This window comes from Medicago sativa, chromosome 1, assembly GCF_051527215.1.
Source record: "Medicago sativa cultivar Bolivia chromosome 1, Bolivia_mono, whole genome shotgun sequence".
Taxonomy (NCBI): Eukaryota; Viridiplantae; Streptophyta; class Magnoliopsida; order Fabales; family Fabaceae; genus Medicago; species Medicago sativa.
The window spans coordinates 35,725,940-35,753,889 of record NC_140749.1 but is presented as its reverse complement, the minus strand read 5'-3'; the positions used below and the strand labels follow the sequence as shown (position 1 = coordinate 35,753,889).

The 27,950-nt window shown below is 35.7% G+C and overlaps 1 protein-coding gene, 1 long non-coding RNA gene and 1 pseudogene across 3 annotated transcripts; 1 reads left to right on the top strand and 2 right to left on the bottom strand.

Annotated features, from left to right (window-relative positions):
• Positions 1 to 286: 286 nt before the first annotated feature.
• LOC146954617 (uncharacterized) lies at positions 287 to 3,506 on the bottom strand. Of its 2 annotated transcripts, XR_015014190.1 has the most exons (5): positions 2,748 to 3,363; positions 2,092 to 2,234; positions 1,275 to 1,398; positions 960 to 1,176; positions 287 to 875 (listed from the first exon to the last, which is right to left on the bottom strand). It is a non-coding gene; the product is annotated as an uncharacterized LOC146954617 (long non-coding RNA). The 2 variants fall into 2 exon arrangements; XR_015014187.1 differs by having other exon boundaries at positions 2,092 to 3,506.
• A 12,720-nt stretch (positions 3,507 to 16,226) lies between these two features.
• Positions 16,227 to 17,448, bottom strand: LOC146954616 (uncharacterized). Its single transcript, XM_085745314.1, has 3 exons — positions 16,971 to 17,448; positions 16,478 to 16,506; positions 16,227 to 16,361 (listed from the first exon to the last, which is right to left on the bottom strand). Exons 1-3 carry the CDS (start codon positions 17,446 to 17,448, stop codon positions 16,227 to 16,229), a joined length of 642 nt encoding a protein of 213 aa, XP_085601440.1.
• Positions 17,449 to 27,054: 9,606 nt separating this feature from the next.
• LOC146954615 (uncharacterized) lies at positions 27,055 to 27,737 on the top strand (annotated as a pseudogene).
• Positions 27,738 to 27,950: the final 213 nt, after the last annotated feature.

Below are 27,950 nucleotides of genomic sequence, written 5' to 3'. Positions count from 1 at the left end.
TGATTTTTTCCTTAAAAAAAAAAAATACTTGATCTTGTTTTGTGTTCATTAAATGGCGTCTAACTATTTTTATCAAGCAAAAAAGCATAGAAACACATGAGTAACACTTTCAATGATTAGATTATTGTTTGTGTTATCTTGCGCTATAGAAACACATGAGTAACATGAATGAAAGGTGAAGATAATGCTGCTGATAAAGAAAAGAAAATTGGTGAAAAGAATTGACTATCAAACAGTTATTATTTGTCTCAAAATAAAAAATATTTAGTTAGGAACTATGAGCATATTCATATCTGAGCAACATCTCACAAAATATTTATCCAATTGCATAGCTTCAAAAAAAACATAATATGCTTGACTCTCAATAATTTGGATAGACCGATTACAATTTACATCACATGACAGTTGACAAAAATACACCATTACAATTTACATCACATGACAGTTGACAAAATTTGAAGAAAAGATAACTCAACACATAATGCAATACACTAAACAATTAGGTACCTCATTCAGTTGAATTCTTTTTAACACACGCTATCTTCGCATGTTTGGTATAAAAGCTTCCCCATTTTCAATGTTGAGCATGCTGACAGATTGCACATTCTCAGCTGATCATTTTGTTCCAGATTTGTAACTTGGAGTGTCTTCAATACCGGTTAATGCGATGCTAGCCTTGTCAAACTTACCAATAGAGGAATCTTATTTAGCAAAGTTGTTTCTTCATTGTTGGACTAACCGTCATCTTCTTCATTGCAAGTCTATTTGACAACAATTGCTTCAAATTTATGAAATTTTGTATCAATCAACGGGATATAAGGTTGGAGTTTAGAACCAAAATCCTCAATTAACAGACCAGGAAGGCAGTAATTTCCCTACAACAAAATTGCACATTTTTAAACCATAATATTTAGATCAAGACACAGTAATGAAAAGAATGAGTTTAAAAAAGCACTTACGTTGGTAGGATCAAATTCAACCGGATATGTTCTGAATCTAAGTTTGGGTGAGTTGATAAAGATGTCTCTATCGAAAGTGGCAGTGGCTTGAATGGGTGCTAATCACAATTTACATGGCTTAGCATGCATTGAACTTCATAGACTATTTTCATCAGAGACTGATATTCAATCACAATTTACATGGGTGAATGCAAAATGGTTATTGGTTACTCCCATTCTTTCATATCATGAAAAACAAAGAGAGACATTTTGAGTTAGATTGATCACATCAAATACATAATATATATGAAACCAGAATGTTTAAACCGTACAAACCTCTTAAATCGCTAATCGACAGAGCCATGTTGACGCCAAAATTATTCATTTGCTGAAACGTAATTGCTGGTTGTGACCCTAAATTCACAAACTCAACCGATATATACGATGATATGAATATAATCTGATACAAATGAATTTCGATGTTAGTAAGAATGATATTTATAGGAGGTTCTCATATAATGATATGAATCAAATAATTAATTATGCTTCTTATGTGGGTTATTGGAATTATGCGCTTACTACCATTAATGGATGAGTATGATAATTACATGTATTGGATATTCAACACTATAAGCCTGAGTATGCCAATCACAATTTACATGGCTTAGCATGCATTGATCTTCATAGACTATATTCATCACAAACCTGATATTCAAATTGATACACTTTGGCTGAATGCAAAATGGTTATTGGTTACTTCCATTCTTTTATATTTTTTGTCGATGGCTTAAACAAACATGTCAGACAAAAGATAGATAACTATAGTCTATGAAGATCAATGCATGCTAATTTTCATTATAAATCGTTAATTGAAAGTGCTACTCACATACACCATGATTTACAGTGTGTTAAAACAAAAGAAAATCTACAACAACAAATGCATCTACATATCATTCAAATATTTCTATTAGAATAAGGAAAAATATTACACCTTAACATTTTTTATTAACATTGTGAAGAGTTATTTTAAATGAGTACAGACCTCAAACAGAAGAATTACTAACCAAAAATATATTTCAAAATCGCAAACTAAAAGAAAATGATAAATATATGCATAAAGGGGCTGAGAAATATAAACAGATAGAGGACATACTCCAGAAAGTTATGATTGTGCATATCTTCAACTTCCTCTTGTTTGGATTCGTCACTATCACTCTCAATCTCACAGTTCTTGCAATAGCTTTCGATAAGTGGCAAAATTAGACATTAAACGGTTGGGAAGGAAGCAAGGAAGCTCTAGCCAATACGATGACAAAGGCAGTCTTTTTTTTTAAAAGAATTCATGGATAATGCTCCATCAAGCTTGCCTAATTACCAAATAAACTCCAGACATCTTTGCAAATTTAGTGAGAGAAAAAATAAATTGATAGAAATTGGACAGTAAATTCAATTTATATAATAGTAGTTTCTCAAACAATTCTTTACATTTCAAAATTCATATTTAAAACAATCTCTTGGATAGAAAGATGTATGGAGGCATAAGACAGTGATCAATAACCACATGAAAACATTATTCAGAGCACGTAATAAATCAAACATAGGTTCTAAAAGTGGCTTAAAATAAATCATATAAAAGGAGAGTTTCAAATCATTGGTTTGATACTAATTTTCGTTCAAATCAATACTGGTTGGCAATATGGTTACAAAAGCAATCAGCGCCAAGCACCATCAATCTCAAAATCATCTTAGAGGTGGAGAGTGATTAGACTCAAAACACAATTCAATTCATAGAAAGGGAAAAGCTATTACCTTGAGAGAAACTTTGCAAAATTAGCAAATATGAACAGCGATGGAACAGAGCATTGATCATAATGGATGTTTGAGATTCTGCAATGGGAGAAGCTTTGTTGATGAAGGGAGAGAGCAACGACGGGATCTTCCAGTTGAAATTGCAAATTTCGATGGCTTCTCTCTCTTTATCTGGAGTGGCAGGTTTCTGGTGGAAAAATTGTGCAGTTCATTTTGTTTTTCTGGCTGATACGATGCCACAGACGGTGGCAGGGAAGTCGACAACGGCGAAGGTGATGTTGGAATCGAGAGCATTGGTGAAGGGGAGTGGGAGGAGAAAAGACAACAGTGAAAGTGGAAAGACATGGGAGAAATTGGAATTTTCTTCATGTTTGGTTATGATTCATCGGCAGAGAGAGCGGATGAGAGAGAGAAAGGTTGAACATGAATCTAGGAGATGAAAAGGGAACAAACAAAGTGGCATGGGTCGGTTGGAATAAGAGAATGAATTGAAGATGAATACTTTGGAGAATGATACACATTGAATTTGAATTATGTATTGGTATAACACAAAAGCTTGGGAAACAATAACATTTAATGCAATCATGAAAGGGGGAAAGCCATAACCAATGGAATTTAACGTGCATGGGAAAATGAAAGTCTCCAGTCAGATTAGATCAAAGGATGGGATGAGATCAAAGGATGATTTGATCCAATGGCCATGAATGATTGGCGCCCAAAAACAGTAGAATTAGGGTTGGCAGTGCTATTAGGAATGTTAACTAGGATCAGGAATAAGTTAGACTTTTTGACAGCTTTCTCTCTCATACTCACATTATATTCTTATTCTCTCTCTTCCTTTTTCTCTCTCTATTGTTTTGGACCAATAAGAAGAGAACAAATTAAAGTTGTCAACAAAGTTGTACTAAATGGATGTACATATATCATTACTCTAAAATAATCTTCTCTCCCCGCTAAAAAAACAAAAGAATAAAGATGAAAAAATATCACTTGTTCTTTCTCGCTTGTCTTCCCTCTCACCGCGTCAGTCTCTTTGTAGTCGAAGTGTCTAGTTATTGACAATTCTCTCTTATTCGACATTTGAGTAAGTGGGTTTTCTATCTGACTTTGTCAAGCTTTTCATACGGTCTACATCTCACACCATCACATGCTTTGGCATTATCATGTCACTCAGTCTCGTGGGCAACAACTGGTTTAAAGGTAAGCCCTATCTCAACTTTGTGCTTCAAATTGAGGGTTTGCATTTAAGGTTTCTTTTGTCTTACTTTGTAATTAGTTTTTCAATTATGAGTTTAATGACATAAGAACTTAAAAAAAGGTATTATTTTTGTTTCTTTAAAGTTTGGATTGCGATTTAAGCTAAAATTGTAACACCCATACTAAACGTACCTAGGATGTTTAGCATGTGCGTTATACTCAATACTAGATACATTAAAATTTACAACAATAAAAGTTCAAATGAATATTATATACAACAAATCACGTTTGTTCTACAACAAAACAATACATCTCGTCCATACATAATGAAAATATCCTTGAATCCAAGACATCCTGCAGACGAACGAGCATTTGCTGAAATATCCATCCGGCTACAAGCTTGCAAAACCATCCTGCTTATCTAAAACAAATAAGGATTGGGATGAGACATAATGTCTCAGTGAGTTCTACCTAATCCTAGGCTATGGGTAACCTCGGGGGAAACCTACGGTCACCACGTGTCTACAATACAACCTGGCGATTGATTTTACGTGTGTGGTCATGCTTTCCTAGACGGTCGTGCATACTAGATCCATCATAGGTTCATCTTACTTGTCATAGGTCTTTACTAACATCATACGTTTCATGGCAGTTTAAGGGAACCTGAGACCGCTATGCCAAGATTCGCTAATGCATCGAGGCCTAAACAAAACATATTCATGACACGGTCCTATACCGGACGATTAGGGAAACCTAAGATCGTCATCGGTATATCATTCATATCTTGCTCTATTGCTCGACTTGTACATGGCTTACATATCATAATCATAAACATAATCATAATCATACTCATTCATTATGTTAGCGTTGAACAAACATCATTATCTTGGTTCATTTTATAGTGTCCCGGGTGGAGTAACCCCGAGTACAATCCCTTACATAACCGATGAAAACCTAGCTAAGGCACATCGGACTCCCTCAGTGACGTGCAGGCCCCCCTTGCGGAGCTTATCCCGTTCTCACGACACCTACATCTTGCTTACTCAGTGACATGCGGGCCCCCTTGCAGAGCTTATCCCGTTCCCATGAGAGATCGTACCCCTTGTGATCCCAACCTTGCGTGGACCACAAGAGACATGACACCTACATCATTCATTAAATTCATAGTCTTAATCATTCATGTAAGGTTAAACCTATACATGCTTCTCATTTACCTCGGATCCGGGTCGATCCGATTAGCGGTAAACTACCTTCTTGGTCATTCTTATCATAGTGAAGAGATTTACTATCAATTCACGGCTTAACATGCTTGCATAATCTTTCTTAATCATGTGCAAAGAGAATATACTTCGCGTCTTAACTTACATAGGATTCTAGCTTAACATTCTAGTTCTCGACAAACTATGTCGAGGCTCTACATTCATTCCCTTTCTTAATTCATTGCTACCCGAGTAACTCGGCTTAAACTCTCTTATACCATTCTTGATGTATATGTTAATTTTGCCATGATTCCCATTTCAAGAATTGTTTGATGTTATGTGCATGGATTAGATGTTGTTTTGGGGTTATCAAGTTGTAAATCGATGAAAGAAAGGCTTCAGATTGCACCACCGGCCCTAAAATGGGCCAACAAGCCAAAAGGAAGTTGGCCAAGTCAGAGAATTTCGCTATTAGCTAACTTTTTCTGGGCAGGTTCTGGAAATTTAGCTATTAGCGAAAATTGAGCTAATAGCGACTTTCATCTGGGTAATTTCACTATTAGCGAAATTATTTCACTAATAGCGAGTTTCTTCAGGTCTGCGGTGCAAATTTGACAATTTTGACCCAAAACTCATCCAATTCGATCCTGGAATGCACCATACACATCCAGCAACATATATAGACTTTAATAAACATATTTCATGGCAATTTTAACATATACTCAACAAAAATTGCTTTAGGGGTACCAAAAATCTCACTAAGTTAAATTCAACTAAAAGCATGTTTTCTTGCCAAAATTGCACAACCCAAAGGAAAGGTAAGCTATCTAAGAACTCACCTTAATAATCATCAAGCTAACACAACATAATTCCTTGATTTCCATGCTTAAAGTCCCAAACCCTAGCTTGCTTGATTTCCCAAGAATTCATCTCCAAGCTACCATCTTCTTACACCACCACCAATTCCCACTTGACCTTACACAACTAAGATTCTTGCCAAGAGAAGAAGATGGATCCATAGAGAGAGATGGAGGGCGAAACCCTAGAGAGAAGGAGGAGAGAATTTTGCTCTTGATGTTTAGAGAGCGAAACAAGAAGAAGTTATGAAGATTTTTGGACCAAACACCCTTATATACCTCCTTGGTGCAAAATACCAAAGTGCCCTTCGTCTTACTCATTCTTTAGCCTGACACTAATACTTAAACCCATGTTTAACTGATATCGTCTGATAAATATTATCCGTCATTGATGACTCAACTCGTATTTAACTGACTTTACATAATAATATCTTCCGTTGTACTTAGCATTCGTCATCACTTAACCTCTGATACATCTGATGGGTAAAATTCTTATTGCTGAAAAGCGGGATGTTACACTCTACCTCCCTTAAAAAAAAAATTTGTCCTCGAAATTTAGAGATCACTTCGGATCCATATCTTATCCGTTCAGCATTAACCATTCATATAAGTAACTTACCATTAACTGGAACACTTAGGATTTGCCTTTTAACTGGGGTCTTACCGGATCCCATGTTTGCCCTACAGTGCTCGATTGCATCTAAGACATCTTATCATGCATACACATAGTTTATACATAATCTTCCTTATTATACCTTGAGACTCATGCCTCTTACTTACATTACTTATCTTAACGATTCTACGAATCTCTTATCTCTCTTCAGAGTCTTAAGAAATCTTTCGATCTCATTGCACCCGAATTCATGGGTAGTTCATACAACTTGTCCAAGAGAAGCGAAATCAAACACACAGATACGCTTGACATCCATTAACCAGTCTTTTAGTTCACATGCTCTTGAAACTTCTGTCTTAGACCGCTTGCACTTGAACATTCATAGCAAAAATTTGTACATTCCATACAATCTTTAAGCAAACATTGTTGTGTTACTTCATCAAACCTTATCTTCCATGGTGTCTTACATACTCTCAAGTGTCACATCTTGTTAGATAATAACGATACTTGTTCTAACATTTTGCTTTGAGAAATCTTCTAAACATTGGTATTCGTGTCCTTGGAACGAATAGATGCATGACTTTTTAAAAGAACATTGCAAAACCAAACCCATAACGGTACTGTAGAACCACAAGACGAGTCACTATATTTTTGAAAAAGGTTTACAACTCGTCCCAAGCTCTCCTATGACGAGTTGGTCCTGAAGTCCGCACGTCTTAAGTGAGCTTACTCGCTTACGACGTGTGTCATTGGTTTCAGAATATAAAGATTTCATTTTTTTAAACTAACTTCGTTTCCAAGTCCCTTACTACCCATTTTAACTTTAAAAGTTATAAAATCATGGTTTGACATTATTCTACCAAGTATCGTTATCACGTAACATGCATGGCACATGAGGGTATGAATCTCATCGTGCGTATCTCAAGATTCGTATCTCCTTTCGCGATAAAATTCCTTAAACTTCAAAAGTAAATTCTTTCTTATTCCTTCTTAACTTATATGTATATCTCTGGGACACACATTTCTGCATAACATAAATCGTGTAGGATCCTTGACCCACATGACAATATCTCGTTCCTTTGTCCCAAGAACACTGAACTTAAATCTTCAGAACATCATATTCGGGTAACGCTCAAATGTTGTTACCTTCTCCCGTATGGCACTCCTTCTTCGAATACCGGTTATCACACTTGATGATTGGATCATTACTTTGAGTCACAAAAAAAAAGGAATCTTCCGAATCTTACATGTATTTTTCTTGTTATAGCACATACTCTTTCTAACCGTCTAACAATTCTTGCATGTATTCGACATCATCAATTAAGCAACCCGAATACTTCATTTGTAGCGACTCCAAACTTTCATATCTTACTTAGGTGAAAACACATCCATTATACTTTACCGATTAACTTCCGTTGCGCCACTCTGATTCCCATGGTAGACTCATCATGTACTCGTACATGCCTTTCTTGAACATCTAACCTTGTATCTTCGTATTCTCGCATACTATGTTTTGTGTAATCAAACCAATGCTTGCTCGTTAATTTCTCTCTTTAAGAAAACTTCATAAATTAACACACGGGTCATTGGCGTTGATGTTTCTTCATCATATATATAAAACATATTGAACCTGGGTCCTAGTCGTTACCATAAAATTCACGGAACGAGTTGATAACACAACCGTGCCATCAAATCTTTCTCCAAGTGAATTTAGTTTACTCTACGCGAGTCATGACCGACCGGTACCTACATAATTCTATTTAAATTTCAAGATCGTCAACTCCAATCACCCATATGTGTATACCTTTCTAAAACCATGTAAACTTTATGATTCAACATCATGACGAGCCTTAGCAAATCAATTTAGCAAAACATAGGTACGAGGATTACTCATAACTCCACAAAATCTGGGAATCTTGTGATTTCACATAACTCTTCACCACTTTAACTTCTTACTTCATGTCTTCACGTCCGTAACGTACATTCCATATACCGAAACCTCTAAACTCTTGGTCTAAGCTCCTTCCTAACTCTTGACACATTAACTTCCAAAGTTACCTTATACCGATTCGATTCCGTTAACGGTTGTCGATGCCTTTTTCCTTTGGAAACTTTAGAATGTAATGTGCATTCAATACTTGATGTTATAAAGGGTTTTTATTGCGTAAAAGTTTGTGAAAACTACTACTGACCCTAGAGACGAACTAGCAGTTTTCAGAAAAACTGAAAATTTCGCCCCAGGTTCGCTATCAGCGAATACTTCTGGAGCAATTTCGCTATTAGCGAAATTTTCGCTATTGGCGAGCTTTTTCAGCTCAGTTTTCCAGAAAACATATTTTGCATAGAAATCTTATTTCTCAACTAAACGATGCACATCAATCATTCCTAACATCATGAAACAATCCATAACATTTGCATGGCACGCATTAACATCAATCGATACAATTCCCAATACATCGGAAATTAATGCCTTTGTCGTTCTAACTCTTAACATATAATCTTAACGTCTTCCGTCACAAATAACTCATCTCATTACTCTACCGACTCACCCAACAATCCAAACGTTAAAACCTTGTCCATCGTGGTCGGGGTATTCCATCTTACTCTTAACAATACTTCGTTCCTGACGGAAACAACTTCAACTGCTGAATTCACCGGCCACCTTCTGGCACGGTTAACTCCTTATCATTACTTACTCCAAGTTCCATACTTCTCAGTTCGTCTTCATCACATACTTCGTTCCTCCTGGGTCCTATTCAGCTCTCAGGCATCTGTTCTAGCCGTCGAGTGTTAAATTGAGTTGATCAGGCTCAACTAACAACAACAACTAGAACATTTACCCGAAACCCAATGGTCCCCCTACCTTAGTTGTAACTTAATGACCCATGACATGATCTGAATCGACCTACTCTGATACCAAATGTAACACCCATACTAAACGTACCTAGGAAGTTTAGCATGTGTGTTATACTCAGTACTAGATACATTAAAATTTACAACAATAAAAGTTCGAATGAATATTATATACAACAAATCACGTTCGTTCTACAACAAAAAAAAACATCTCGTCCATACATAATGAAAATATCCTTGAATCCAAGACATCCTACAGTTATACGAACGAGCATTTGCTGAAATATCCATCCGGCTACAAGCTTACAAAACCATCCTGCTTATCTGAAACAAATAAGGATTGGGATGAGACATAATGTCTCAGTGAGTTCAACTTAATCCTAGGCTATGGGTAACATCGGGGGAAACCTACGGTCACCACGTGTCTACAATACAACCTGGCGGTTGATTATACATGTGTAGTCATGCTTTCCTAGACGGTCGTGCATACTAGATCCGTCATAGGTTCATCTTACTTGTCATAGGTCTTTACTAACATCATACGTGTCATGGCCGTTTAAGGGAACCTAAGACCGCTATGCCAAGATTCGCTAATGCATCGAGGTCTAAACAAAACATATTCATGACACGGTCCTAAACCGGACGATTAGGGAAACCTAAGATCGTCATCGGTATATCATTCATATCTTGCTCTATTGCTCGACTTTTTCATGGCTAACATATCATAATCATAATCATAAACATAATCATACATAGTCATATTCATTCATTATGTTAGTGTTGAACAAACATCATTATCTTGGTTCATTTTACGGAGTGTCCCGGGTGGAGTAACCCCGAGTACAATCCCTTACATAACCGATGAAAACCTAGCTAAGGCACATCGGACTCCCTCAGTGACGTGCAGGCCCCCCTTGCGGAGCTTATCCCGTTCTCACGACACCTACATCTTGCTTACTCAGTGACATGCAGGCCCCCCTTGCAGAGCTTATCCCGTTCCCATGAGAGAACGTACCCCTTGTGATCCCAACCTTGCGTGGACCACAAGAGACGTGACACCTACATCATTCATTAAAGTCATAGCCTTAATCATTCATGTAAAGTTAAACCTATACATGCTTCTCATTTACCTCGGATCCGGGTCGATCCGATTAGCGGTAAACTACCTTCTTGGTCATTCTTATCATAGTGAAGAGATTTACTATCAATTCACGGCTTAACATGCTTGCATAATCTTTCTTAATCATGTGCAAAGAGAATATACTTCGCGTCTTAGCTTACATAGGATTCTAGCTTAACATTCTAGTTCTCGACAAACTATGTCGAGGCTCTACATTCATTCCCTTTCTTAATTCATTGCTACCCGAGTAACTCGGCTTAAACTCTCTTATACCATTCTTGACGTATATGTTAATTTTGCATTAATTTCCATTTCAAAAATTGTTTGATGTTATGTGCATGGATTTTTGGGGTTATCAAGTTGTAAATCGATGAAAGAAAGGCTTCGGATTGCACCACCGGCCCTAAAATGGGCCAACAAGCCAAAAGGAAGTTGGCCAAGTCAGAGAATTTCGCTATTACACCACCAAGCTACCATCTTCTTACACCACCACCAATTCCCACTTGACCTTGCACAACTAAGATTCTTGCCAAGAGAAGATGGATCCATAGAGAGAGATGGAGGGCGAAACCCTAGAGAGAAGGAGGAGAGAATTTTGCTCTTGATGTTTAGAGAGAGAAAAAAGAAGAAGTTATGAACATTTTGGGACCAAACACCCTTATATACCTCCTTGGTGCAAAATACCAAAGTCCCCTTCGTCTTACTCGTTCTTTAGCCTGACACTGATACTTAAACCCATGTTTAATTGATATCGTCCGATAAATATTCTCAGTCACTGATGGCTCAACCCGTATTTAACTGACTTGACATAATAATATCTTCCGTCGTACTTAGCATTCGTCATCACTTAACCTCTTATACATCTGATGGGTAAAATTCTTATTGCTGAAAAGCGGGATGTTACAAAAATCTTGGCTAAATTACCTTTTTGGTCCTCTAACTATTTAATTGGTATCAGATTGATCCTCTAACTAAAAATTGATTTATTTCAGTCCCTTAAGTTTCTCACCGTTACTACATTTAGCCCTTTCTGTTAGTTTTATTCGAATAAACGTTACGGTTTGTGTTATGTGGGTACCAGGGCTGATTTGCACACAACATGTTTTTTGCACTCAAAATGTTTATTCTCTCCGTGAGTTTCTGAGATTGCAAGATGATTTGGCAAACACTTCACATTTGTATAAAGAATTCTTCTTTAGCTTTCTGAAACTTGCAGTGAACAATTTTTTTGCTCTCAAAATGTTTATCTCTCTTAATATAAGAAGAGAAGATGTTGTGGAAAACCAAATTTTAACCCATGCTGGTTATTTGCCAAATCACACTTTTAGGGGTAAAACTTGTCTAAATATTACTTTATTGAACTAAATGACCACAATTAATTATGATGATGTCATGTAGCTACTAAAAGCATTTAGTTTAGTTTATTTGGTCTTTAAAAAGTCATTTCCATTACATGCCAACTATATGACAGATTTTGGTTGACGCGGAACCCAATAAATCAAATGTTTCACTATTCTCAACTCATACATATATTTGGGGCGCCGTTTAGGGTGGGAGACCTTCTTAGGTCTCCTACCGTAGGAGACCTTTTTTTTTAACAACTAATATGATTTTTTTTATGTGAGAATAATAGGAATGCTGATTGACCCTTAGATCAGAATTAAATGATCGAGATTAAAAGTCTCTTTTAAACAACACATGTTCCTTGCCACATAGTATCGTTCTTGTACTGTTGGCTTTCTTTCTCTTCTGCAAATTTTTCTTCATTTCCTTCTCATACCTTTTCCATTCATTGATTGGCCTTCCTTGCAACCACAGCAAAGACATCTAGTGATGGCGTTAAGAACAGTTTGACTGAGAAGCAAGAGAGAGAGAGCAGCAACGTCGTAGACAGTAGAAGCGTCGGTGGTGTAGACACCGCCGTAGACAGTTTTTACAATTTTTGCTGATAGGGAAAATGGATCAGATGTTGTTTCAAGAATTTGAATTTGTATAACAACGGTGATTATTGATTGATTCCATTTTTCTTACGGTTTTTGCTTCTCCTGTGATTGATTCCAGAATTTACACCAATTTATTTTCTTCTACTGTAAAAATACAATTTTTGTTGACAAAGTTGTGGATATTTCCAAAATTAAAATGAACCTACAGCAGTGTGTAATAAGAACTCTCGACTAAATTCATCACATAAAAAAGCTCAAAATAAAATAGTAGCTGAATAAAACCCAGGAAAATGGAAGAAAATGATCTGCATATACGTTTCTCTCACATCCAATTGCAATGCTTTTCTCTTTCTCTCTCATCCAATTGCAATGCTTTTCTCCATAGTTTTAAAAACCGGACCGGACCGGCCAGTTGAACCGGTCCGACCGGGAACCAGTGGGGTGGCCAGTTTGAGTCAACTAACAGATCGGCCATGCATTCGAACCGGTATGAACCGGTTTGACTCGGTCTAAACCGGTGAACCAGTGGGTTTTGAAAACCGGACCGGTTTGATGTGCAGCATAATTTTAATTAAATAAATTTTTGAAAAAAATGGCATGGGTGGGTGTTAAACCCATGACAGCTAGCCTACAGAAGAAACACCTTACCATTGCACCACTAAGAACCTTATGCATACCAATTACTTCAAATAAATTATATATAAACATATCTTTGTTGAACCTAACGGAAAACCACCCATTTTTTGAGATGGTAGCTGCAGCAAGGATGGGTCTGGGTAAACGCATACACTAATAAACATACCTTGCAATAGAAATACATATATAAATCATTTAAATTGTGACCTCAAATATAATTCGTCATTAAAAAGAATTATACTTGAATCAAAAAATAATTATACAATATAAAATAATTTCATAAACATTTTACTTATAAAAACAATCATAAATATTTTTCTTGATTACAACTATTTTTTTAACACACTTGTTTTTTATTTGTATTGTAGATGTGAAGTGAAATATTTTTTTAATATTTATTTGAATAAGTACTTTTTTTTTTGAAAGATTTGAATAAGTACTATATCTCAAAAACAAAATATGCAGTGGAATTCAAGGGGCATCTATGAAGATATTTTTATTTATATTATAAAAATATGTTTTTATTTAGTGTAAAAAAAAATTATAAAGACACCGAGTCATATAACCGAGTCATCCGATTCAATCCGGTTCAGTCATGCGGTTTGACCAATGACCCAATGGTTCGACCAATGACTCAATGACCCAGTACCCTTACCGAGTCGATCACCGGTCCGGTTTTTAAAACTATGTTTTTCTCTTTTTATCAATAAATCCTTGGATTAATCCAATGACTCCTATTTATTTAGCAACCAAACAAAAAAAAATAGTCAAGTCTCCTACGGTAGGAGACCTAAAGAGGTCTCCCACCGTAGCCTTTGCCTATCTTTGGAGCCAAATTCTCAATTTCAAATTTCAAATTCACTTTATATTTATCATTCAAAACTCTCTTATTGTCTCATCTTCCTTGTCTCATCTTCCTTGTCCTCTCTTATTATCATCTACATTTTTTCTTCGTCTCATCTTTATTGTTTAGCTTTTGTCTCATCTCAACTTTTTTCTTCAATATCTCTACTGAAGATGTTATTTTGCAGGATTGTTGAATGATCTTCTAATGTCTCCACCAAACTACAAAAAGAATAACAAAAAATCCGGGTAAGTAAATGAAGAGAAATACTTGCTGTTTTTTTTTTAACACAGAAATACTTGATGTAGTGAAAAGAGAAATAGTTGACCTTTAAAATTTTTATTTTTCACTTCCATTAAATTTATAAATACTTGTTGTTTTGAAAGAAAGATAGTACAAGAAAAAAAATCTACATAAATATCATGTTCTGAAATATTTCTACTTTGTTTGATACACACGCTTTCTTGTGTAAAAAAAACAAATCAATAAATATTTCTATTCTTAGATATAGATACTTACAACACCTTTTTTTCCTTCTATAATCCTTTGTATTTGGCATTTTCAACTTCATTTTTTGATCATGGAAATATTTTTCTGCAGAATAGACGAACAATGTTCTTGTCTCCCCCACAAACATCAAAGAAACACATGGGTAAATAAATGATGAGAAAACAACCAATAAGAATTTGATTATGAATTTGTGTATGTTTGTAAATGTAATTTTCACTTTAGGAAGTACTGTTTTTTTAAAGGAACTCAACAATTACTATTATAAAGAAAATAAATATATAAGAAAAGTGAATGTGTAACACCCATATTTGAAAATATCTAGAATATTCAAAGGAGTGCTAATATTGATATTGGATACATTAATTATACAATAATATTACAACGTCAAGTCTTGAGTCTAAATACATCAACGTTCCAAAGTTCTTATGTTACATTATTGGACCAAGTATTGTCACAACGTAGTACAAGACAACATATATATAAAATATCACGACTCATAATGTAACATATGCATCCTTAATCTACACCATGATAGCTCCAAGCGAACACGATCATTCCACGACCTTTTCTTTACCTTTACCTTGTGATACCTGTGAACCTGAACAAATAAGGAGTTGGATGAGACATAATGCCTCAGTGAGTTCTTCCTAGCCCTAGGCTGGTGATAACTTGGGGAAAACCTACGGTTACCACGTGTCTAGAATACAACCTGCCGGTTGATTATACGTGTGTGGGCATTCTTGTCTAGACGGATGTGCACACTAGAATCCGTCTTAGAATCTTCATATCATGTTATAGGCATACTAATATCATATGTGTCATGGCGGTGAAGGGATCCTAATACCGCTTTGCTAAGATACGTTAAGTGCACCGAAGCCTACACTTAATTCATGACACAACCTATATCGGACGAATAGGGAACCTAAGTTCATCTTCGGCATAACATTCATTTATGTTCTATTCCAATACTTGTTCATGTCTAACATAATCATAATCATGCATGGTCATATTCGTTAAGTCATTATGTTAGCGTGAATCAAACAAGATTATCTTGGTTCGTTTTACGGAGAGCCCCGGGTGGAGTAACCCCGAGAACTATCCCATACATGACCGATGTACGTACATCGGACTCCCTCGGTGTCGTGCGGGTCCCTAACGGCTTGAATCGTTCCCCTTAGGTCGAGAACCCCTTGTATCCCCCTAACATGGATATCAAGGGACACAAACACCTACATCTTGTATTATCATGTTCATATGCATACATATTCATGCTTGTTCATAAGCATAGAAATTATTCTTCGCAACATATCATACATAAGTGTTCATAAAATACTTGATACATTCCTATTCATATCTCTAGTAATGCTTCTCCTAGAGTTCTTGATAACTATTGAGATTAAAGGTTTCATATAGAAGATAATCTCTATCCTAGGGTTTCACCCCATTGTTTAAAGTTTGTAAGCTCCTTGTATCTTCCCATTTCTGTACATAGAAAAGTTATTGATGTTTAGGGTTCCATGTTTCTTGTTCATGCAAGGAGGAAATTCTTTGATTGTTTAAAGAAGTTTAAGTGTAAAAAACAAATGTTTGATGTTGCTCCATTAAGAACAAATCAAGTGGCAAAAGTAGAAGAGAAAAGGTTGTTTAGAAAATGCAGGAAAGGGCATGCTTCCAGCAAGCCACGCTAATAGCGAAACTGGGAATTTGTTACGCCCCAGCCACGCTATTAGCGTACTTCTCTGCCAATTTCTGCAGATTTTCGCTAATAGCGTGGATTAAGCTATTAGCGTGGTTCATCAATGCTTTCTGCTGAATTCGAAACTGTAATCCTCTTGCTTGAACCTGTCATCAGCCCTAACCATCCAGTGTTCATAACAGATAAGGGAATTGCAAGGTATCACATACAAAACACTTTAAACAAACATGTTTTCTTGTTCTAATCATAAAAGAAAACTTACATAAAACATCTGACTCAAATCAAGCATGGCTATCATAAACATACACCCTAATAGGATAGAAATATATCTAAGAACTCACTTGAAGTGTTGAAGTTGGTTACAAGTCCTCCTACTTCAAAACCCTAGACCACTACTCTTGATTGAGAAGGTAAAAAGGTTGAAGATGCTTTCTCCTATACACCCATGATTCACTTGATCACTTGCTCTTAATATTTTGAACAACTTAAGCAAAAGATTGAGGGAATGGATCGGTTCCTAGAGAGAGAAGAGAGAGCAAGAAAAAAGTTTGTAACCTAGAGAGAGAAACTTGAATGAATAATGAAGATTTTGGACCAATTTCCTTTATATAGTCCTTAGACTCAATTGACCAATATACCCTTTCCTTAAACGTGTACATTTGTATCGTTCTCAGATATTACGTTAGTTCCTAATACGCGGGATATTACATTCTACCCCCCTTAAAAAAAATTCGTCCTCGAAATTTAGAATATACCTGAAAACAGATGCGGATACTGGTTAAGCATCTCTGATTCAAGTTCCCAGGTAGCTTCTCCGTCTGGCGACCCCTTCCAAACCACTTTCACTATAGGAATCTCCTTGTTCCTAAGAGACTTGACATCACGATCAACTATTCTTTCTGGTTCCGGCTGGAACGTCAAATCTAATCTTAACTCAATAGAGTCTAATTCAATTGGTTGTAAAGGATCCGGAATAAACTTCTTCAATTGACATACATGAAACACATCATGCAATCCCGTTGGAGGTAAAGCTAAATGGTAAGCTACTGGTCCAATACGTTTGAGTATCATAAACGGTCCTATATACCTAGGACACAACTTATTGGTTCTAAAAACACCTCTCAAGCCCAGCTTAGGTGTAACCTTCAAAAACACATGATCACCTTCTTCAAATTCTAAAGGTCTCCGTCTATTGTCCGCATAACTTTTCTGACGACTCTGAGCTATACGCATCTTCTATTGTATTGACTTAATCTTCAAAGTCGTTTCTTGAATGATCTCGGGTCCAATGATGCTCTTATCTCCAACCACGGCCCAACACAACGGGGTTCTACATTTCCTACCATACAACGCTTCATATGGTGCCATCCCAATACTTGAGTGATAGCTATTGTTGTAGGAAAATTCTATCAAAGGTAAGTGATGGTTCCAACTCCCTCCATCTTCCAAAACACAAGCACGTAACATATCTTCTAAAGTTTGGATAGTCCTCTCTGACTGTCCATCTGTCTACGGGTGATGCGACGTGCTCAACTTCAAATGAGTCCCTAAGGCCCTTTGAAAAGCCTTCCAAAAATGTGAAGTGAAGATAGGATCTCTGTCTGACACAATGCTCACCGGCACTCCATGTAACTTGACAATTTCTGAAATAAATAACTCGGCATACTGCGATGCTTTGTAGGTAGATTTAACTGGAAAGAAATGAGCTGACTTGGTTAATCTATCTACAATCACCCATATCGAATCATGACATTTCTGAGTACGAGGTAATCCTCCGGGAAAGTCCATAGTAATGTGTTCCCATTTCCACTGAGGAATCTCTAATGATTGTAGCATACCAGCTGGTCTCTGATGTTCTATTTTGACTTGTTGACAAACAATACACCTCGCTACAAATTCTGCAATATCTGTTTTCATGCCAGGCCACCAGTACTCCTTCCTCAAATCTTGATACATCTTGGTAGCACCAGGGTGAATTGAAAAACTACTCTTGTGTGCTTCCTCCAAAATCAATCTTTTAAGCTCTTGATCATTTGGAACACATAACCTTCCTTCAAACAACACTGCTCCATTTGAAGCCATAGAGAATTCTGGGTGAACACTTCTTTTCTGAAGTTCTGAGTCAACAATCTGAGCCTGAATGATTCTTGACCGCAAATCACATGAAACTTCCAACCTGTGCAACCAAATACCATCATCATCTTCTGTGACTCCAAGATTAAGGTCTCGAACCTTCTCATACATGTTACAAGTGTGCATCAACACTTCGGCTTGAGCTATGGCTTTACGACTCAAAGCATCCGCTACAACATTGGCCTTTCCCGGATGATATTTCAAATCAAAGTCGAAGTCTTTCAGATACTCCATCCAACGTCGTTGCCTCATGTTCAAATCCCTTTGATCAAACAAGTACTTTAGACTCTTGTGGTCACTAAACAACTCAAAATGTGCTCTGTACAAATGATGCCTCCATATCTTCAAAACAAAAATTATGGCTGCCAACTCTAAATCATGAGTAAGATAATTTTCTTCATGCGTTTTGAGTTGCCTAGATGCATAAGCTATCACATTATTTTCTTGAATAAGTACACCACCAAGTACTTTAGACGATGCATCACAAAACACAACATACGTTTTCTCCGGGTCGGGTATGGTTAAGACTGGGGCTTGAGTCAACTTCTTCTTCAGAGTTCTAAAACTCTTCGCACATTCTTCATCCCACACGAATGGCATATCTTTCCTCATGAGTCGGGTTAAGGGTAGAGCAATCTGAGAAACTTCATGATAAAACGTCGGTAATATCCGGCTAATCCCAAAAACCTACAAACTTCCGAAACATTCTTTGGTCTTGTCCAATTTTGAACAGCTTCGACTTTTGACTGATCAACTGCCACTCCTCCTTGAGAAATTACATGACCAAGAAACTTGACCTCTGACAACCAAAACTCACACTTGCTAAACTTTGCATATAATTGTTTTTCTCGAAGAATTTCCAACACTATTCTTAAATGTTGTGCATGCTCTTGCGGATTCTTAGAATAAATCAATATGTCATCAATGAAAATAATGACAAATTGATCTAAATAAGGCTGAAAAGTCCGATTCATGTAATCCATAAAAACTGCTGGAGCATTGGATACACCAAAAGGCATTACCAAAAATTCATAGTGTTCGTAACGCGTTCTGAAAGCCGTTTTGGACACATCTGAGGATTTGATACGAATCTGATGGTATCCTGGCCTGAGATCAATTTTTGAGAACACAGATGCCCCCTTAAGTTGATCAAGTAAATCATCAATCCTTGGCAAAGGATACTTATTCTTGATAGTCACCTTGTTCAGCTGACGATAATCAATACACAGCCGCATGCTGCCATCTTTCTTCTTGACCAACAAAACCAGTGCACCCCATGAAGACACACTAGGCCTGATGAAATGCTTCTGAATAAGCTCCTCCAACTGAGTCTTCAATTCCTTGAGTTCTAGGGGAGACATTCTATAAGGTGCTACTGACACTGGTTCGGCTCCCGGAATCAAATCAATTGAAAACTCAATTTCTCTTTCCGGTGGCAAGTTAGTGATATCCGCAGGAAAAATATCTAGATACTCATTTACAATAGGAATATCACTTGGACTCAAATCAGACTCCGAAGTCACAGTAAGCATAACATAAAATCCCCTATCCTGAGCACAAATAAACTGAGCCATCTGATACGTGTGCTTAATCAATTCTGACAAGGCTACTCCTTCCACCGTATTACTAGTTGGCATGTAAATACTCTTTTCTGCACACCCTATATACACATGATTGGCCGACAACCAGTCCATACCTAATATAACATCAAGTTGCTTCATCGGAAGACATACTAAATCTATATAGTACGTCTTACTAGATACGATGATGGGACAATTTTCACAAACATAATTCGCTACAATACTTCCATCGGTGGTCGTGGTTACTTTCATAGGGGGATTTAATAATGAAACAGACAACTGAAGAGCTTCAACACATTGAAATGAAATGAAAGAACATGATGCACCACAATCAAATAAAACATTAACAGGATTCTGACCAAGAAAACACGTACCATAAATCAAGTCTTCATTTGCCTGCGCCTTCTTACCATCAAGAGAATACACTCTACCTTTACTCATAGTAGTACTCACTCCCTTGCCTTTATTTCCTCTTGTTGGACAATCAGCCACATAGTGTCCTGACTGACCGCATGCAAAACAATTACCAGAACCTGATCTACATTCTCTTTGATGTGCCTTGCCACACTTCCTGCAAGTTGGATAAGTTTTAGGTGGACCTGTGTACTTTCCTCTAGTTGGAGAACCCGTAGGTTTCAGCTTCTCATGATACTTGTCAACAAAGTTACCTCTGTTTCTTCCACTTGCCCCATAACCTTCTCTAGCTGCCTTATCAAAACCTCTTTCAGCCTCCAAGCTGTTATGCACCAACTCATGATAATCTGTTACCCTTTGCTGACTTACTACAACATAAAGTTCTCCCCTCAAAGCATGCTTATATTGATTGACCTTCCACATCTCATTACCCGCATACTCATTGTGAGTAGAGTAATAAGATAATTCCTCAAACTTTTTTGTAAAATCTGTCACCGACATATGACCTTGCCTCAGATGGAGAAATTCTTGCTCCTTCCTGACCTTGTATGACAAAGGAAGGTACTTCTCCTTCATCACATGCTTGAAATTCTCCCAGTTCAACTCCAACCCATTATTCTCCATTCTACGCCGAGCAGTTTCCCACCAATCAAGCGCTGCACCTCGGAATTGATTTGTTGCAAAAACCACCTTATCTTCCTCGGTACAGTGAACCATCAGAAAAATCTTTTCCATCTGCTTGATCCACCTCTTAGCTTCAGGTGGCTCACTGCTACCATCGAACTCTGAGGGATGGTTCCGATTGAATTCTCGAAAGATTGGATTTCCCATAACTGGAGGTGGTGGAGGGGGCTGATGACAAACACCTGGACCTTGCTGCATATTCGCAGCCCACTGCTGCTGAGTCTGAGCGTTCTGCTGTATCTGCTGCTGCATCATATGCATCATCTGTTGGTTTTGTTGCATCAACTGTGCGCACATCTGAGCATCAGGATTAACATTCTCCTCCACATACGGATTACCTCTTGGCCGGCCTCGTCCCCTTCGGGCTCCAGACATTTTCGCTCTAACTGTCATATTTAAGTCAAAGTGATCAATTTTAACCAATATAACAATGAGAACAAATATCCTAAACACCAAAAAGAACGACTACTTGAATTGTATTATTAATGACCCAAGGCACAATATGGATAGACCTGCTCTGATACCAATTGTAACACCCATATTTGAAAATATCTAGAATATTCAAAGGAGTGCTAATATTGATATTGGATACATTAATTATACAATAATATTACAACGTCAAGTCTTGAGTCTAAATACATCAACGTTCCAAAGTTCTTATGTTACATTATTGGACCAAGTATTGTCACAACGTAGTACAAGACAACATATATATAAAATATCACGACTCATAATGTAACATATGCATCCTTAATCTACACCATGATAGCTCCAAGCGAACACGATCATTCCACGACCTTTTCTTTACCTTTACCTTGTGATACCTGTGAACCTGAACAAATAAGGAGTTGGATGAGACATAATGCCTCAATGAGTTCTTCCTAGCCCTAGGCTGGTGATAACTTGGGGAAAACCTACGGTTACCACGTGTCTAGAATACAACATGCCGGTTGATTATACGTGTGTGGGCATTCTTGTCTAGACGGATGTGCACACTAGAATCCGTCTTAGAATCTTCATATCATGTTATAGGCTTACTAATATCATACGTGTCATGGCGGTGAAGGGATCCTAATACCGCTTTGCTAAGATACGTTAAGTGAACCGAAGCCTACACTTAATTCATGACACAACCTATACCAGACGAATAGGGAACCTAAGTTCGTCTTCGGCATAACATTCATTCATGTTCTATTCCAATACTTGTTCGTGTCTAATATAATCATAATCATGCATGGTCATATTCTTTAAGTCATTATGTTAGCGTGAATCAAACAACATTATCTTGGTTCGTTTTACGGAGAGCCCCGGGTGGAGTAACCCCGAGAACTATCCCATACATGACCGATGTACGTACATCGGACTCCCTCGGTGTCGTGCGGGTCCCTTACGGCTTGAATCGTTCCCCTTAGGTCGAGAACCCCTTGTATCCCCCTAACGTGGATATCAAGGGACACGAACACCTACATCTTGTATTATCATGTTCATATGCATACATATTCATGCTTGTTCATAAGCGTAGAAATTATTCTTCGCAACATATCATACATAAGTGTTCATAAAATACTTGATACATTCCTATTCATATCTCTAGTAATGCTTCTCCTAGAGTTCTTGATAACTATTGAGATTAAGGGTTTCATATAGAAGATAATCTCTATCCTAGGGTTTCACCCCATTGTTTAAAGTTTCTAAGCTCCTTGTATCTTCCCATTTCTCTACATACAAAAGTTATTGATGTTTAGGGTTCCATGTTTCTTGTTCAAGCAAGGGGGAAATTCTTTGATTGTTTAAAGAAGTTTAAGTGTAAAAAACAAATGTTTGATGTTGCTCCATTAAGAACAAATCAAGTGGCAAAAGTAGAAGAGAAAAGGTTGTTTAGAAAATGCAGGAAAGGGCATGCTTCCAGCAAGCCACGCTAATAGCGAAACTGGGAATTTGCTACGCCTCAGCCACGCTATTAGCGTACTTCTCTGCCAATTTCTGCAGATTTTCACTAATCGCGTGGATTAAGTTATTAGCGTGGTTCATTAGTGCTTTCTGCAGAATTTGAAACTGTAATCCTCTTGCTTGAACCTGTCATCAGCCCTAACCATCCAGTGCTCAAAACAGATAAGGGAATTGCAAGGCATCACATACAAAACACTTTAAACAAACATGTTTTCTTGTTCTAATCATAAAAGAAAACTTACATAAAATATCTAACTCAAATCAAGCATGGCTATCATAAACATACACCCCAATAGGATAGAAATCTATCTAAGAACTCACTTGAAGTGTTGAAGTTGGTTACAAGTCCTCCTACTTCAAAACCCTAGACCACTACTCTTGATTGAGAAGGTAAAAAGGTTGAAGATGCTTGCTCCTATACACCCATGATTCACTTGATCACTTGCTCTTAATATTTTGAACAACTTAAGAAAAAGATTGAGGGAATGGATCGGTTCCTAGAGAGAGAAGGGAGAGCAAGAAAAAAGTTTGTAACCTAGAGAGAGAAACTTGAATGAAGAATGAAGATTTTGGACCAATTTCCTTTATATAGTCCGTAGACTCAATTGACCAATATACCATTTCCTTAAACGTGTACATTTGTATCGTTCTCAGATATTACATTAGTTCCTAATACGCGGGATATTACAGAATGTGTATGATACAAATCTACTAACATCTACTTCTACTAATAATTACTTTTATACACAGGCGAAGTCGTCACTGATACAAATCAACTAACATCTACTTCTACTGACAATAATAATAATATATAAAAATCAAAGTCCAACAAAATTTCATAACTGTCCTTATTAAAACTCATTATCTTATTAATTTCACGTGTTAACTTTAAAAAAATTAGTATTTGTCAACTTTAAAAATTATTATTATACACGGGTGAAGTCGTCACTGATACAAATATACTAACATCTACTTCTACTAACAATATATAAAAATCAAAATCTATCAAAATTTCATAATCCTCCTTATTAAAACTCATGATCTCCTTAATTTCATGTGCATAATGGTCATTTTACAAAATTTAATTTATTTGTTTTTTGTAAAATTAATTACGAATAATGGTTATTACAAGTGTGACTTTGCAAAATTTCTAAAGCACCATATGTGACAGCCTCATATTATGTGGAGACAATGGAGAAAACCAAAATTTCTAACATCATTGTCAATAGTGATAGCAAATTAACTACACAAATTGGGCCAAAGTGAAATAACTTCTCCCGAATCAATGAATTCCTACCAAGATGCACTGTCAGATTTAATTTTCTGTCAATAATTGTTATGTTTGTCATGTATTTTTTATAAAATAGGACTATATGGGTTATTTTCTATTAGTATATTTACAACTATTTATTCCTAAAATTGTACCAATGCATTAGCATTGCATCTCAATTATCTTTTCTACATTTTAATTAATATCAAGTGTCTTCTACTAATTCAAAAAAGTTTAAATTACTTAATCAATGCAATTTTGCTTCATTATATCATTAAATATGTAATACACAAATAATTCGACATTTACTTTACATTGACATAGAACTCAATTATATCAAAACGCTTATTAAAATTTAATGATCTTTTACAAATAACAAACGTGCGTCAGCACGGGTTTGTTACTAGTTCTCAATAGAGCTAACAACAATCACATAAACTATTCATTCAAAGCAACAAAAATCAAAACGCAAACAAATTAGGGTTCTGAGATAGCAAGATCGTATCCTAACAACAATGAATAGCACTACAAGAAACATTACTCTTTGCCAGGGATTTTGACAGGGGTTTGTAACCCCTGGGAAATTTCCCAAGGAAAATGCCAAGGAAAACCCGTGGCATATAACACAAGGGTAGGCCCTCACTTATTCCGTTGCATATTGCAAGGCACCATTTTGAAAATTCAAAAGTAGCTTGCTGCAGGCTTGGCAGGTCAAAAGTTGTTGCATGTCAGCTCAAAACCGACGGATAAAGCCAGGGAGAGCCCGTCGATCTACAAAAAAGACGAGAATCTCTGTTGTGTTGACTATTGATGAGACACTGCCAAAGGAAACACGTGCCAGCATGCAAGGGGCATAACCCGTCGGTCATTGCAGGAAGCCCTGGCTTTTTTGGAACGTTCTGAGGCTATTCTGCACCTACCTAAGCTAGGATTTGACCAACTCTGCGAGTGGCATGGCCGTGGGAAAAGCCCTGGCTTATTTTCTTTCCTATATAAGAATGTATGCACCGGTTTGGATAGTTTGCCCAACACTTAGAAAATTTCTTCACATAAAACACAACACTTTCACACAACAAATTCATCAAACTTCTTTTATTTGGTAAAAAATACTTCACTTGTTATATTTTTTATCATGATATTAATTTTTACTAATTATTAATGTTATTTATTTTGTATGTTATTTGCAGCTGTGTTACTTATCTGCCTCCTCCTGTGGTTAGCTAGTGCTCAACTCCTGTTGTTTTTGGATTGCATTGCAGATCTGCTATTGTCAAGCTTCAACAAGTTAGTGATTTTTTTCCACATAACTCCATAAATGAGATACATGTTGATGATATGTTCTAAAATATGCTAACTGTCCAATGAAATGATGTTTTTTTTTTATTCTGAAATTCTGAAGAAAAATAATTTAATTATGATTTTTTTCGTTTTTTCATATTATGCTTGAATTTTGGTTTATTTTATTCGAATATTTCAATCTTAATTGTCCAGAAATTGATGCTGAATATATGCATGTTTGTTTTGTGATATATGCATGTTTTTTCATATATGCATGTTTTGTGATATATTCGAATATTTCAATCATAATCTGTTATTAAAATTTATTTTATTTATTCAATTTTAAAAACTGGTTTATAAATAAAAATATATATAAAAAAAAGAATGTAATAAAAAGGTTTATTGTTGTTTTTTTTTTTTTGATAAGGCAAGAGCAAAATGACATAAAAAAAGAGTAGTTTCCAACTAAGTTGGTACTCTAATCTTTTGTCAAGTGCTCATAAATATTATTAAAAAAAAGGAAAAATTACAAAAGAACTGGGGGGACATAAACCTAACCCAGCAAAACAACAATGTAACAATGTAACAATGTTATATAATAAAAATTAAAATCTGTTATAAGAATATAATAAAAATAAAGCTGTTTTTTCAAAAAATAAATAAAGCAGTTTTTTTAACAAGTTAAAATCTGTGTATATATTTATACAATATTTTTTAAAAAATAATGTAATATATATAGTAGTGCCTATTGTTTAAAAATAGTAGAAAACAATGTAATATAAAGCTGTTTTTTAATAAATTAAAATCGGTTTATATAAAAAAAATACAACGTTTAAATTTTAAATATTTTTATATAATAAAAATTAAAATCTGTTTTAAGAATATTATAAAAATAAAGCTATTTTTTCAAAAAATAAATAAAGCTGTTTTTTTAACAAGTTAAAATCTGTGTATATATTTATACAATATTTAAAAAAAAATAATGTAATATATACAGTAATGCCTATTGTTTAAAAATAGTAGAAAACAATGTAATATAAAGCTGTTTTTTTAACAAATTAAAATCGGTTTATATAAAAATAAATAAATACAAAGTTTAAATTTTAAATCTTTTTAGATAATAAAAATTAAAATCTGTTTTAAGAATATGATAAAAATAAAGTTATTTTTTCAAAACATAAATAAAGCTGATTGGAAATAATAAGCCCTTTTATTGGAAATAATTATTATATGTTTGCACGTATAATTAATAGTTATTACTAATAAGCCCTTTTATTGGAAATAATTATTATATGTTTGCACGTATAATTAATAGTTATTTGATGTTTGTGCATAATATTAAATGTTTGCGCGTAAAATTGTTAGTTATAGATTGGGCGTAAATTAAATTAATTGGTATGCGCGTAAAAATTTATTTTATTGTTTGAGTGTAAAATTATTTATTTGCGCATAAAGCTAGTTTCCTCGATTGGGTAATCATTTTTTGACGTGGAATATGATATGTCAATGAAGTTGGTGAACGTGCAGAAGATGAAGTATTATCAATATTATCGTAGTTGGATGTATGATAGGACGTTTCCGGAAAGAACAGGACTAAAACCGCAATTTGTGGAAGGAGTTGACGGATTTATTTCATGGGCATGGGCGCAAGAAATTTGTAGATATGAGGGAGGAGTTAGATGTTCGTGTCTAAAATGTAGGTGCAGACATATAATTACTGATCCTGGAGATGTGAAGAAACACTTAAAAAGAGTTGGTTTTATGCCTAATTATTGGGTTTGGACATATAATGGTGAAATTTTTCAGAATTTTGGGGTACGAGACAATGCACAAGCTTCTACTAGCCATGGTGGAACAAATGTGGAAACAAATGTGGAATACAATGAAGATGTCAACACAGAACAATTCAACATGATGGATGATATGGTTGCGGGCGTTTTAGGGGTGGAATTGTCTTACGGTGATGATGTTGAAGATGATGAAGAGGAACAACCCCGAATGAGAAGGCGCAGAGATTTTACCGATTGTTGAGTGAAAGTAATACACCTTTGTATGAAGGGTCTTCGTACACTAAGCTATCTATGTGTGTGTGGATTTTAGCTCATAAGTCGAATTATCTTAATCCTGGTGATGGTATGGATGATATTACGAAGATGTTGAAGGTCGTGACTCCGTTTAAAGATAATCTGCCAACTGATTATTATCTTAATTAGACTTAGTAGTGTTTGTGTGACTAAACTTTGTTTATATGCACTTAATTGTGTTTTAAAAAATAATTTTAATTTTTTTAAAATATATTTTATTAATTAAAATGATTTTTGAGCCATTTAATTGCATTTGAAAAACAACTTTTAAAAAAAATTGATTTTTTTAATTAATTTAAATACATTTTATTAATTAAAATTATTTTTTAAATATTTAATTAA